The 13,701-nt window shown below is 38.2% G+C and overlaps 1 protein-coding gene across 1 annotated transcript in view; it reads right to left on the reverse strand.

Moving 5' to 3' along the window:
• Positions 1–8,050, reverse strand: part of COPB1 (coat protein complex I subunit beta 1) — a 35,101-nt gene extending 27,051 nt beyond the window's left edge. Inside the window, exons 1-5 of the mRNA XM_045796542.2 lie at positions 7,916–8,050; positions 7,058–7,207; positions 2,988–3,217; positions 2,410–2,579; positions 573–687 (exon numbers count right to left, since the gene is read on the reverse strand). Coding sequence (XP_045652498.1) covers positions 573–687; positions 2,410–2,579; positions 2,988–3,217; positions 7,058–7,148 — 606 coding nt within the window. The 5' untranslated portion in view covers positions 7,149–7,207; positions 7,916–8,050. The remainder of the gene's footprint in view (positions 1–572; positions 688–2,409; positions 2,580–2,987; positions 3,218–7,057; positions 7,208–7,915) is intronic.
• Between the last annotated feature and the right edge of the window lie 5,651 nt (positions 8,051–13,701).

Below are 13,701 nucleotides of genomic sequence, written 5' to 3' on the forward strand. Positions count from 1 at the left end.
AGGTTTAAACCCCAAAAGAGAATGTTACAAAAAATGGCCATAATAATTTCAGATGAGATCAGGTGCATTCAGGGTGGTATGGCTGTAGACAGCCATAATAATTTCAATCTGGAAAAACTGTCAAGTGGCTATTAATAAATATCTCTCAGATGTTTACTAAAAATAAAGTATATACATAAGCAACTGTCTTGAGAAGGATTAAGAAAAAAATATCTTATACAAATTAAGTTCAAAAATCTAAAAAAATCCAAAATATACAAACACTTGTACTATAAATAAAATCACTGACTAAAAACTTGACTAGACCTATGTAAATACTTTTAATTCTCATTTGAACACAGTCATAAAAGTATTTTTTAAAAAGTACTCCAGGGGCACCTGGATGGCTCAGTCGTTAAACGTCTGCCTTGGGTTCAGGTCATGTTCCCAGGGTCCTGGGATCGAGGCCCAAGTCAGGCTCCCTGCTCAGAGGGAAGCTTCTCCCTCTCCCACTCGCCCTGCTTATGTTCCATCTCCCGCTGTCTCTCTCTGTCAAATAAATAAATAAATAAATTTTTGGAAAAGTACTTCACCTGATCTGCATGAATTAGCATCATAAATGCATTCCTTTTGCAACTTGCATCCTTCTCATTCACCAGAAAATCATGTATCAGTTCAGGAGCATCAGGTATAAGATGTTCAAAATTCCTTGAAATAAAACAGGTAAAATTCATATTTAATAAAAACCTACTTCGTTATTTTAGTAACTCCCTGGACATTACTAAAATTAATCTTTATCAAGCTTTATAACACTGTCAATTGTTTTGCTTTTTGAAACCTTAAGTCATTTAGAACTGTCGGTAGGAATCATAAACTTACATCTTCACCTATTAAATTATTAAATTATATGTTTTCTAGTTTAATAAAGAAAAAGCTGACCTCTTCCACATGCTATCTTTCACTAGAATATCTCTAATAATTGTCTTGCATACACTTTAGGAATATAATATCAATGCTCATGATAACAATCTCAAGGTACTAAAAGATTCTTCATTAAGAATTATCAGGAGTAAAAATAGTCCTTTGAGTTGTATTAATTATGCATTATATTTACATATTCACTTACTTGCTAACTTACTTCCTATACAGGAAATTTTTAAGTATTTGTAGTTACAGAATAATGAACACCAGCTTAAAAACCGTCACCTGACTTCAACAATTGATAATTCATGGCCAATTTTGTTTCACCTATACCCCTGCCCACTTTTTCTCCTCCCATACTATTTTGAAGCAGATCCCAGACCACTTACCACTTCTTCTATAAATATATTGGCATATTATAATTGAGGATTCTTTCTTCTTAAAACAAATCATAATACCATTATCATACCTTAAAAAACTTAAAATTCCTTAATATCATCATATACAGTGTTCAAATTTCCCACTGTCTTATAAATGTCATAATTTTTGTGTATGCAGTCTAGTTTAAGTTCTTAAATTTGTGTAGTCTGTATGATAACTTTCTAAGAACTCTACATTATTAACCAGAATACCACTTTCCCAACAGATAACAAAATCTAATGTAACAATAAGAGAACTGTGAAATAGAACAATCAACTCTTAAAGTACAAAGATATTTATAAAAGTGTACATCCTATGTCTAAATGGACTGACACCGGCGATTATAAAAACCAAGTATTCTAGCCTTATCTAACTGGTTCTCTGAATCATTTTTAAAGCCCCAAATCTTCAGCTTTCCAAGAACAGGAATCAGTTGAGAACTGCAACCTTTCTCATTAAAAAGTTTCCTCCTTAAGGCTTCCGAGGGTAAAAAGACAAGACCCACATTCCACATAAAGGGAATTCAAAAACAGGGTCAAAACCTCAAAACCTGGGGCGCCTGGGTGGCACAGCGGTTAAGCGCCTGCCTTTGGCTCAGGGCGTGATCCCGGCATTATGGGATCGAGCCCCACATCAGGCTCTTCCGCATGAGCCTGCTTCTTCCTCTCCCACTCCTCCTGCTTGTGTTCCCTCTCTCGCTGGCTGTCTCTATCTCTGTCGAATAAATAAATAAAATCTTTAAAAAAAAAAAAACCTCAAAACCTACAGGGACTAAGCAAGTTAACTAATTAAATGGGCTGAAGTACTACAATTGAGAATGATAGGCGCTGTAAACTGGAAAGTGTACAACTTATTTAAAGGGAGCTACTGTTAACTTCAGCATAGTGTTGTCATGCAGAAACTAGGACCCAGGGTTGCCAGATCTTTTCAATGTTGACAAAATAATAATAAGAAAAAAAAATATCATTCAGGTCAAACAAAACATTATCTGCAAGCTACATACAATCTGCAAGGAAGTGCTGTGGAACCTCTAGTCTGAAAGACTAAATAATCCTCACAAAACGAAGCCACAGGAGTATCTTTATTTACCTATAGATTGTATAGATGGCCAAAACAGCATTTCTTCTAACATAGCTGTGTCGGTGCTCCAAACAAGCACGGATAGCTGGCATTAAAGGTTCTAGCAATTCTGCTTCTTTCAGTTTGCAAAGAAAACGAAGAGTGGATCCTCGAATAAATTCATTAGGATGCTGAAGATCCTGATAAAATTTAAATACAAAATGTTGAGTTCCAGCATTTTACAAAACAACACACAATTAAGTGCAAAATTTCCCATGGAAAAAAATAAGAAAGTAGGTTTGTGGAAAAAGATCTAAATTATCAGACAATTTCCTTCGGATTCCTGTCAAAAATTTTTAATTATCACACCAATGTCTCATATTCTAAGTGTCACTGGGTTTTTTTATTAGTAACATAAAAATGCATGTAAAATGTGCAAAGAAATAACAATAAAACTTTTTACAATAACTTTTTACAACTTCAGTTCCAATTATCGATAACTTAGATCTTATCTAAGATTTAATTTTAAAAATTAAAACAAATCCCATTACACCAATTTTACAACTTAAATCAAAGCAATATTCAGAAATAACCATGGTTTGGTTTACCTTTCTGTATGCATCACATACAAGGATCATTTCATGTAAAAGTCTCCCATCTGGAGTTGTTTTAGGAACAATTTCCCAAAATACCAGAAGTAATTTTTTGATGGTATGATCCTGAAGAGGTAGCACAAAACGGATGATGGTCATTAGAAGTCCAGGAAGCTTCTCACCATTCAGAATCATAATGATTACTTTCTTCAAAGCTTCAGTCTTTGACTTCACATCTCCTTTTTCTGATTCAAAAAAACAAAACAAAACAAAACAAAAAAAACCACAATCATTTCAAAGGAAAATTCCTCAGATAATTTTACAATTCACAAAATAAAACATTTCCCTTATTACTTTATCAGCAGTAATGGTAATAAAGGCACTAAAGGAAGTGACAAGGGTTCTCAACCTAGCTCTGCCACGAACAAGCTGAATGACTTTACACAAGTCATTTATCTCTGAACCTCATGATACTTTACATAGAACATGAAGGCACTGGATTAGATCTCTGGCCCCTAACCCATGCAGTTAATGCAGAAGCCATGAATCTGTAGGCATACCACATGATGCATGTCTCAAACACACAGTAGCTATTTTTCAAAGTGTAAATAGATGCTGTTAGAATAAGCGCTTCTGAATTCAACATAGCTTTTAGTCAGTCGTGTATCTCCTCAATCGAAGTTACAGCCACTATCATGAGGGGAAGAAGGATCAGTGGCATTTTTTTAACATCAGATCTTCAAACTCAAAAAGGCTAGGAACTAATACACTAAATCCAAAATCCATACAGACTACAAAGCTTCAGTGCTCGCTTCAGCAGCACATATACTAAAAATAGAACAGACTACAAAACTTCATAATCTTTCTTAAGAAATCACCTAAAAAACTGGAAGAAAATTAAAATGTAGTAGATGGGTAGCTATTATTTAGAATGATGGATGACATTTAAGATTCTAGTTTACTGTTACTTAGCTTAAAGCAATTTACACTAAAAACTATTTTAAGCAAAACAATCTATAATTTCATCATTATCACTGCATACTGAAGAATTAATGGTAAAAATATTTGTGTCCAAAATTCAAAGGCAGGAATGTAAGAGGCAAGCACACCACTACAACTGCTTAGATCACAAAAATAAATATCTAGGAGAGGGGAGGACAAAGAGGGATGATGAAGTTTTTAATAATCTTAGAGTTATCATGAGAAATAGAACTAGGAATACATTTCCAACAATTAAAGCTAAGTGGCTATCAAATGAAGAGTTCCTTGTTATTGCCAAAGAGACAAGAGACTGTGAACGGCCAGCTGGTAGTTACAGAAAGGATTTAAGCTTTGGAAGAATTGTAATAGGTAAATCAAAATCTCTTTCTAGCCCCCAAAGGGTATATATCTTTTACTAGCTTGGTATGATATTTTCACTTGTTGCAGAATAGAGAATATTCTCAGGTTCTCAATTTGTGTTCAACTGAGAACATGGTAAGGGTTCTTCCCAAATTTATTCCACAAGGGTCAACATTTCTGTTTAAAACACATCGCCTTCTCATGCATCTCTCCCTGATTCAGAGTATTATATCTCCTACCACATATGAAAAAAAAATTGGTATTGCCATACCAAATAAAGAAACAACTGGGGGTGCCGGGGTGGCTCAGCTAGTTAAGCGTCTGCCTTGACTCAGGTCAAGATTCCAGAGTCCTGGGATCAATCCATGCATCTGGCTCCCTGCTCCACCAGGAGTCTGCTTTTCCTCCCACACCCTTCCCCCTACTTGTGCACATGTTCTCTCTCTCTCTCAAATAAATATATAAAATCTTAAAAAACAACAGCAACAACAACTGTAAAATGATGAACTACCAATCTGTGCAAACCTTCAGTTTTTAAGTCTGGGAGGATAACAAAAACAAAGCATCAGGAAAGGTGACAGCAGTCGATAGCAATAACTATAATAAGACAGATTAGGCAAAGTTTTAAGTGGCTGAAGTTGTATTTGCTGAGCCTAAACAGGTTTTCTTATCTTTGTTCTGAGCTTCCTTTCTGAATATATTTATAAAAAAAAAAAAAAAGTTTTTTCTCCCCCTAATCTGTTTGATAGCATTAAGGACACAAAGTCCAAAAGGCATAAAACTGTATCATTATAATGCCGATGTCTTCTTTTGTTCCAGTTTTTGACTACTATTCCCAAATTAGCAAATCCTACGGGTTTAGCAGGATAAAGCTCCACTTGTAACTACAAGTTAAAAAGTTTTAGAAGTTTCATAGAAAACTTGTCAAAAATCTGTACCATTTATAATTCAAGCCCCCTTAGCCCCAATTTCCATTTATTCCAACAATTCAAACTGAGGTGAAGGATTTTTTCCTACATCTTCAAAATTTTCAGAACTTCTCTTCCATGAGCACTACTAAAAATATGGAAAATTTCAAATATTAATTCAATTTGCCAAAATCTACCAAGTACTTCCTACTCCAGGTAATGTAGTCATCAGAACTCATGTCCAGTGACTAAAAGTATAGGTAAAGTAAATATGTCACAAACAAAAAAGGATTTGTTACTCAAATTGGAAACTACTTCTAAACTTTTTCTCATCGCAATTCTTTCGAGATACAGTAAAAAAATACACATAAAAGTTGGGATTTGAGATTACTTATTTCTTGGTAGAGGGAGGACACTTAAGGCAGCTGTAATTAAGAAAAAGGTATTGTTACAATCATGGTTTTGTTCTTTATCTTCCCAGCTGTAGCCTTAAGTATTTTGGGGTCTAAAAGTGAAAACTTTTTTTTTTAAGTAAGCTCTATGCCCAACACCAGGCTTGAACTTAAGATCCTGAAATCAAGAGTGCATGCTCTACCCACTGAGCCAGCCAAGTGCCCGAAAACTTTTAAATTATAAGAAAAAATATAGTTATGAAAGTTTATTCATTAATGTGCATTCCATTCTATCATACATAAACATGAAAAAAAAAAAAAGAACTATCTGTGGCTTTTGTATATAGGGGTATAGGGTTAAGTGCCATAAAGAAACGTTTCTTTTTCTTTCTCTAAAAACAAATCTTAGTAGAAACCTAGTATTAGGTAGCCTAAAGTCAAGAGATATTCCATTACTGCTGACTAAGAGGTGGGAATAGGCAAGTAAAATATTGTCTCCTTTCAAATGGCAAACTACCTTCTAAAAGATACTTTCAAGATCTGAAGCATAATTTTCGCTGTTCTTTGTTTTAAATAGTAGTTGCCAGTTTAAGTTAAACTTATTTTTAGTAATTCAATGAAACAAGAATCATTATTTTGGAATGTGCATTACTCTGAAAAAAAATGTTTTTCACAGAATTACTCACAGAAAGGATACAGAGTATATACTTTTAAAATCCAGAAATATACTTGTTTTCTTCTCAAATACTCTAAAAGCTTAACACTTTCTGGAAAACACACGTGTATTCCAGGGTTGACTTCATTAGTTCAATAGGTGGCAAACCCAAAGAACAAAGTTCTTTTGGTTTTACAAGCTAAATAATACGAAGTTAAGTGCACAAAGGAACTGAGACATTCAAATACACATTCTCAACCCGTTACCTACAGAAAACTGTCAGCTACACTTAAGCATAACATAGTAAACTATATAAGCCGTTATGTTATTTTGAGGAATATCTAACAACTATTATATTTCTTTAACCTTACTAAGCTGAAATGTTGTTTTATTTCCAAAAACCAATATTGCAAGTCTAAATGTAACAAGTTTTCTTTTTTCTTTTTCTAGTTTTTATTTATTTATTTGAGAGAGAGAGAGCCAGAGAGAGCATGAGGGGAGGGACAGAAGGAGCAGCAGACTCCCCACTGAGCAGGGAGCCTGAAGTGGGGCTCAATCCCAGGACCTGGGATCATGACCTGAGCGGAAGGCAGAAGCTTAACCAACTGAGCCACCCAGGCGCCCCAAGTTTTTATTTTTAATAAGACCAAAGTTCTACTGAAGAGATCCTAAAATATAGTATTTAGACAAAAATTAAGTACTTCTAATTACAAAGAAACTTGGAATGGAAATGAGCTTTTTATTTTCATTTTTTCTCCATTTACTTTTCAAACTATTATCAGAGTTTACCTAGATCATTTTTTAAGCTAATTTCAGATGGTGGTTCTGAATCCATGGGCACGTTAATTAACGTATAGCACACGTTCTCGGCAGCCGTCATGGTTTCCTGATATAATCAAACCTCGTTAGAAGACTGAAGGATGATAGGTGCCAGAAAATCTAGAAAAATACAGGGACATCATTACAAGTAAAAAAACCAAAACCAAAAACACAACCAGTAACTATCGTGATCTTTACTGTCTAAATTTCATTCAGTTTGGCTAATGAGTAGGGTCAATTTAAACTGTGTCCCATAAAAATAATGCCTAATATAATAAAAGACACGCTTGTCTGCCTCGGTCTTAGGTATATTATCTCCCACCCCACAACCCCGCCCAGGGCTTGAGAATGCAGTACTGCTAAGGCCCACAATACAGTGACAGTCCCCCAGTCCCGCCCAATCTTGTAACAGAACAATGATTTTTAAACGTAATACATAATCTGAACTGCTCAAGTTAAGAGATCCTGTGCACGAATACTCAGCTAAAAACCTTAAAACGTTTTCTCGCGTTCATGGGTGGACACGACTGTGTGTCGATGGGTCAATCAGTGCGCTGCACCCCCACCCCCTTCCCTTCCTCCAGCAAAGCAGCCCCCGGCCCGGAATGGTGAGCCCCGGGGCCCTGGAAGGGATTAGACCCCCGGCCAGTACGCAAGACCGGGAAGGGGCGTCCGGCCCAGGGCTTCCCAGCCTCCCGTTGCACTTTGTCAGGCCCAGACGCGAGCGGCCTAGTCGCTCCCCTTCCGCATCTTCCCGCTGGAGAGCCAGTTCCTTCGATTCAGCCCAGCCCAGCACGCCTCCGGGATTGGGGGCTTTTGGCCGGCTACCTGGCTCCAAAGCGCGGCAGCTACGGCAACGGTGGGACCGTGGACTCCGGCTCCAACCCGCAGCAGCAGCCGCTGCTCCGCACAGTCCTTGGCTGACGTGGAAGGGGGTGGGGTGACGAGGCCAAGCCACCTAGCCCCTACGGCAAGTCAGAGAGGACAAGCCTTCTCCGTCCTGCGCCTGCGCTCTGCAAGAATGCTGCAAGTTTCTTGCTTCTAGTCCATGGTTGTTTTAGGCGGCAGGGGGGTCTGGGAAAGCATTAAGCTTTTCCTGCAAGCCAAGCGCTGAATTAAGCGCTGTGGTCATTTAAATGCTTCCTAGAAATTGTTTCCTCTTCCAGGAACTACAACAGCCGAGAGAGGAAATGCTCAGCAAGAAGGAAAGCCGTTTTATAAGAGCCGTGGTATGGGAAAGAGCGGTAGACTGCGAGCTGGAAGCCCTTTTCTAGGTCACTCACTAATAAACAGGGAAGGTAACTAGTTACTATTTGGGAAAGTCACTTCAGTTCTTCTAATAAGTGAGGCTAGATTCTATGAAGCGCCATTTCAGTTCTTAACGTCTCCAGTAGTCTCAATCTCTGCCTTTGCAGTTAGGCTGGGGTTGCTGGGACATCGAAGTCGCACTTTATTTCGTAATGGTCCCTTTCACGATCCTTTCTGAGCACCCAAGAGATGAACTCTTTTTTTTTTTTTTCCATAAAGGAAGATTGACAGTCACTGTTTGAGAGGATTTTACCTTTCTCCAAAAACCCAATTGCTAACAGCTGCTATTAGCCATATAGCACCTTCGGTATTGCTCGTATGAGGTTCCATACGCCCCCACGCAGTACCTCCCCCTCAAAAAGTTTTCTGGCCAATTATTATTAAAAACATTTTTTTTGAAACTTTGAGCAAAATCCTGTGAATAAAAGACATCTGACAGAACTCATCCTTCACAGGTACACTTCCGTTAGGAAGATAGACAATATTGTCTCATGTATCTAGAATCCAGCTATTTGAGATTTCTTCTTTTTAGAACCATCAAGCAAAATATAAATTCTTTGAGCACCCAAAATATATCACAAAGGCCATGTGTTTACAGCCTTTTTTTTTTTTTTTAAGATTTATTTATTTGACAGAGGGAGAGAGAGCACAAGCAGGGGGAGCGACAGAGGGAGAGGGAGAAGTAGTCTCCCTACTGAGCATGGGGACTCGGGGTCCATCCCAGGACCCTGGGTTCATGACCTGAGATGAAGGCAGACATTTAACTGACTGAGCCACCCAGGCACCCCTGTTCACAGCACTTTCTAAGAATGTTCTTTAAATCCTATGTATTGATTTTTTAGAATATTTTATTTATTTATTTGAGAGAGAGAGAGAGAGCACATAAGCAGGGGGAGTGGCCGAGGGAGAAGGAGAAGCAGGCAACCCAGCGAGCAGGGAGCCTGATGTGCAGCCTGATCCCAGGAGCCTGGGATCATGACCTGAGTTGAATGCAGATGCTTAACCAACTGAGCCACCCAGGAGTTCCTGTACTGATTTTTTTTTAAAACCTTTTTATCTTGAGATAATTGCAGAGTGACCTAAATACAGAGATCCATATACTCTTCCCCTAGTTTCTCCCAGTGGTAACATTTTGCATATAGTTCAATATCAAATCCAGGAAATTGACATTGATATAATTTACTCCTCATTCAGATTCACCAGTTTTACATGACTCACTTATGTATTTAGTTTCAGGCAATTTTACCCTGTTTAGATTTGTGTGACCCCCACCAGGCATGATACAGAACAATTTTAAGGATCCCTCCTGCTATCCAGTTATAGTCACAGCCACTTCCCTCCTTAACCCCTGGCAACTTCTAACCTGTTGTCCGTATCTCTGTAATTTTGTCATTTCAAGGATGAAATGTATATGAACTGTATGACGTAACCATTGAGATTGTTTTTTCTTGCAACATAATTCCCTTGAGATCAAGCCAAGATGTGTATACAACAGGTTGTTTCACTTCTGTGTATTGGTGTTTAACATGAAATTTTTACAAGAACAGTATCTGGTTTCCAAGCCCACTCATCAAGAAGTGACAATCTGTTGGCATGAAATGAGGCCCCTCAAAGCATAAAAACTAGACTTAGCAATAAGAAAGCTCAGCAGTTTAGAGCCACCACAGTGTAGGACCAACCACACCCACTTCAATTTCTCTGGAGGCTCACTGTGTTACAGAAGAAAATTTGAAGGCTTATCATGACCAAGTCATTAAGGAGACTATTAAATATGAAAAGAAGACAAGAAAACATAATGTGTTTTATAAAACTTCATTTTAGGTCTGCGCTTAAAATGTCATTGGCGGTGTATATGCATTGTTTTATATATATATATTTTTAAGATCTTATTTATTTGACACAGAGAGAGAGTGCACAAGCAGGAGGAGAGGCAGAGGGAGGAGAAGCAGGCTCCCCACTGAGCAGGGAGTCCGATGGGGGTCTTGATCCCAGGACCCTGAGACCATGATTTGAGTGGAAGGCAGATGCTTAACCAACCGAGCCACCCAGGTGCCCCACATTGTTGTATATTCTTAAATACAAATCTTGTTCAATAGATATCAAGACCTTATATAGCCGATTTCTTCATGACTTATACACCTTGTTTTGGGTCTTTTTTTTTTTTTTAAGATTTTATTTTATTTATTTATTTATTTATTTATTTATTTATTTATTTATTTATTTATTTATTTTTTAAAGATTTTATTTATTTATGTGACAGAGAGACAGCCAGCGAGAGAGGGAACACAAGCAGGGGGAGTGGGAGAGGAAGAAGCAGGCTCCTAGCGGAGGAGCCTGATGTGGGACTCCATCCCAGAATGCTGGGATCATGCCCTGAGCCGAAGGCAAACGCTTAACGACTGCGCCAGCCAGGCTCCCCATGGGTCTTGTTTTTATTCAGTATGTAATTGTATCATTCTGAATGCTTTTTTTTTTTTTTTAAATTTGAGAGAGAGAGAGAGAGCGAACTCGTGAGAAAAGCACGGGAGGGGCAGAGGAAGAGGATCTGAAGCAGACTCTCCGCTGAGCGGGGAGCCCCACTTGGAATTCAAACTCATGACCCTGAGATCATGATCTGAGCCGAAACCAAGAGTCCGACTGAGCCACCTAGGCACCCCTCATTTTGAATGCCTTTTTTTTTTTCTTAAAGATTTTATTTAGGGGCGTCTGGGTGGCTCAGTTGGTTAAGCGTCTGCCTTCGGCTCAGGTCATGATCCCAGAGTCCTGGGATCGAGCCCCGCATCAGGCTCCCTGCTCGGCGGGAAGCCTGCTTCTCCCCTCTCCCACTCCCCCTGCTTGTGTTTCCTCTCTCTCTGTCAAATAAATAAAAAAAATCTTTTAAAAAATTAAAAAATAAAGATCATGACCAGAGCCAAAGACAGATGCTTAACTGACGGAGCCACCCAGGTGCCCCATCTCCCTTTTTTAAAGATTGAATCCTTTTTAAATTTGAGAGCAAAAATCTTGTCATATACTAAGAATCATAAAAATTTAGGTGTCTAGGAAATCAAGGCCTAGAGAAAAGGAACTTGTCTTCAAATCAAATGGTCAAACATTGAGAAAGCTGGTATTAGAACTTGAATTGTCACCTACTTTACTGCCTCTTATTTTTTAACCATATGAGATCTTCAAAGCTGCTACTATAGCTGCCTAATAAATTCCAGGTGAATTGAATATCATTTTTATATCAGTGATAGGTTTTTTGAGAGGATATTATTAGGAATTTTATTGTTTAAAATTATTTAACACAGATTAAACAATAAATATAACACATTAGACAAAACAACAATGGAAAGGCATCACAATGAACTCTGTACAGACAGTGGAGTTGATCGAATCTTATTGGGGTGGAAACGATTTGAAGTTCGAAGATCAGTGTGTAAGACTAACACACATATTAGAAAGATTACTAAGGGGCACCTGGGTGGCTCAGTCACTTAGGCATCTGCTTTTGGCTCAGATCATGATCTCTGGGTCTTGGCACCGAGCCCTGCATCAGGCCCCACGCTCAGCGGGGCTTGCTTTTTCCTCTCCTTCTGCCCTCTCCCCTCACGCCCTGTTTCAAATAAATAAAATCTTAAAAAATAAAAATAAAAAAAGATTACTAAAACTGTCTCCGAAGTACAATACAGATGACACTTTTTTCCCAGATGAGTACCAGTCAAATAATTGGTTTACACTTAAGGTACAGATACAAAATGTTACACATTATCTTTAAACAACAGAATCACCCAACAAGACAGAGGTTCACACAATGATAGGCAGGGAAGAAAGACCTGCCTGAAACTTTAAAGAGCAGATTATGAAATTTACCACTTATGTTCCCTCCTCCAGACTATAATAGCCATTGAGTCTGAAGGCAGGTGGGACAACTCCCTCTCATTCACTTTGTGTGTGGAAGTTGCACATGCTCAATGCTATTCTGTGGTAGGTCAAATGGCCACATGGTCCTTGTGGCCTCATCCCAAGCTCAAATGGCAGACTCCTGAGGCTACTTCCAGAACAGAGACCCAACACCTCACACATTCCTGTATTTTATCAGGTCTTTCTCTCAACAAGGTTGCCAGAGTTTCTCTTAGCACTTTACCTTCAAGAAGTCAGAGATTTAAATCTACTAAACTTTCAAAGTTTTGGGCAATCTGTGGGGCACCTGTCTGGCTCAGTCAGTGGAGCAAGTGACTCTTGGTCTTGGGGTTGTAGGTTCGAGCCCCATGTTGGGTGTAGAGATTACTTAAAAATAAAATATTTTTTAAATTATTTTTTTAAAAAGATTTTATTTATTTAATAGAGAGAAAGAGAGAGAACACAAGCAGGGAGAGTGGCAGGCAGAGAGAGGGAGAAGCAGGCTCCCAGCTGAGCGGGGAGCACCACGTGGGTCTCAATCCCAGGACACTGGGACCACTACCTGAGCTGAAGGCAGACAGACAATTAATCGACTGAGCCACCCAGGTGCCCCAAAAATAAAATATTTTAAAAAAATAAAAATAAATTTTTGGGCAATTTGGAAAAAAAAGAACATTTTATGATTTTTAGAGTGTACAAGGTGTTTTCACATAAATTCTCCCATTTAACCTTCACAATAATTCAAACTGCAATTAATTAGTAATTAGATCTAAAGTCCAAGTTCCCTACCTATAAATCAACTGCTCCTCTCTAGAAAAATAGGAATCTCAGGAAATAAAAAACTCCTCAAGGTTTCTTAGCAGCAAAATTTTGGAGTGTTTTGTTTTGTAAATCAGATTTCCTCAAATTTCATTTTGCATGGCCTAAGATAAAAATTGTTCTGCAATATCTGCATACATCACTCACAAAAATAATGGAAAGCAGTCTAAAGATGACGCCAGAGTGGAGCTGGACATAAGAGGAAATGATAGTTTGGGATTAAAATTTCCCTTTTGTCATTTTTGCAAAAGTTCCCTACACTGAGACCAGAGCTATCACTACTGCCATCTGCTGGTTGTAAAGAAAAACTTCATTTGTTAAAAACCTTGCTACCATGGTCGCTGGGAAGTGGTGGTTTCTTAGGTTTTAATAAGATCTCCAGGGTAGAACCCTGCAACTTGTATTCTCAACTAAATCTCCATGGATTCTCATGTAGCCAGTCCACACATAGGGAAGTGGTATAAGGCTGTGATAGATAAGAGGTACTATTTTCCCCCATCACTAAACATAAGGCAAATTAATTTGGCAAACATGGCAAATGACCAATTGTAATCTCATTACTATTTATAGTTGAAGCTATTTAAAAAACAAACAAAACCCCAATA

This window comes from Ursus americanus, chromosome 24 (genome assembly GCF_024610735.1).
Source record: "Ursus americanus isolate L20-20 chromosome 24, mUrsAme1.1.p, whole genome shotgun sequence".
Classification (NCBI taxonomy): domain Eukaryota; kingdom Metazoa; phylum Chordata; class Mammalia; order Carnivora; family Ursidae; genus Ursus; species Ursus americanus.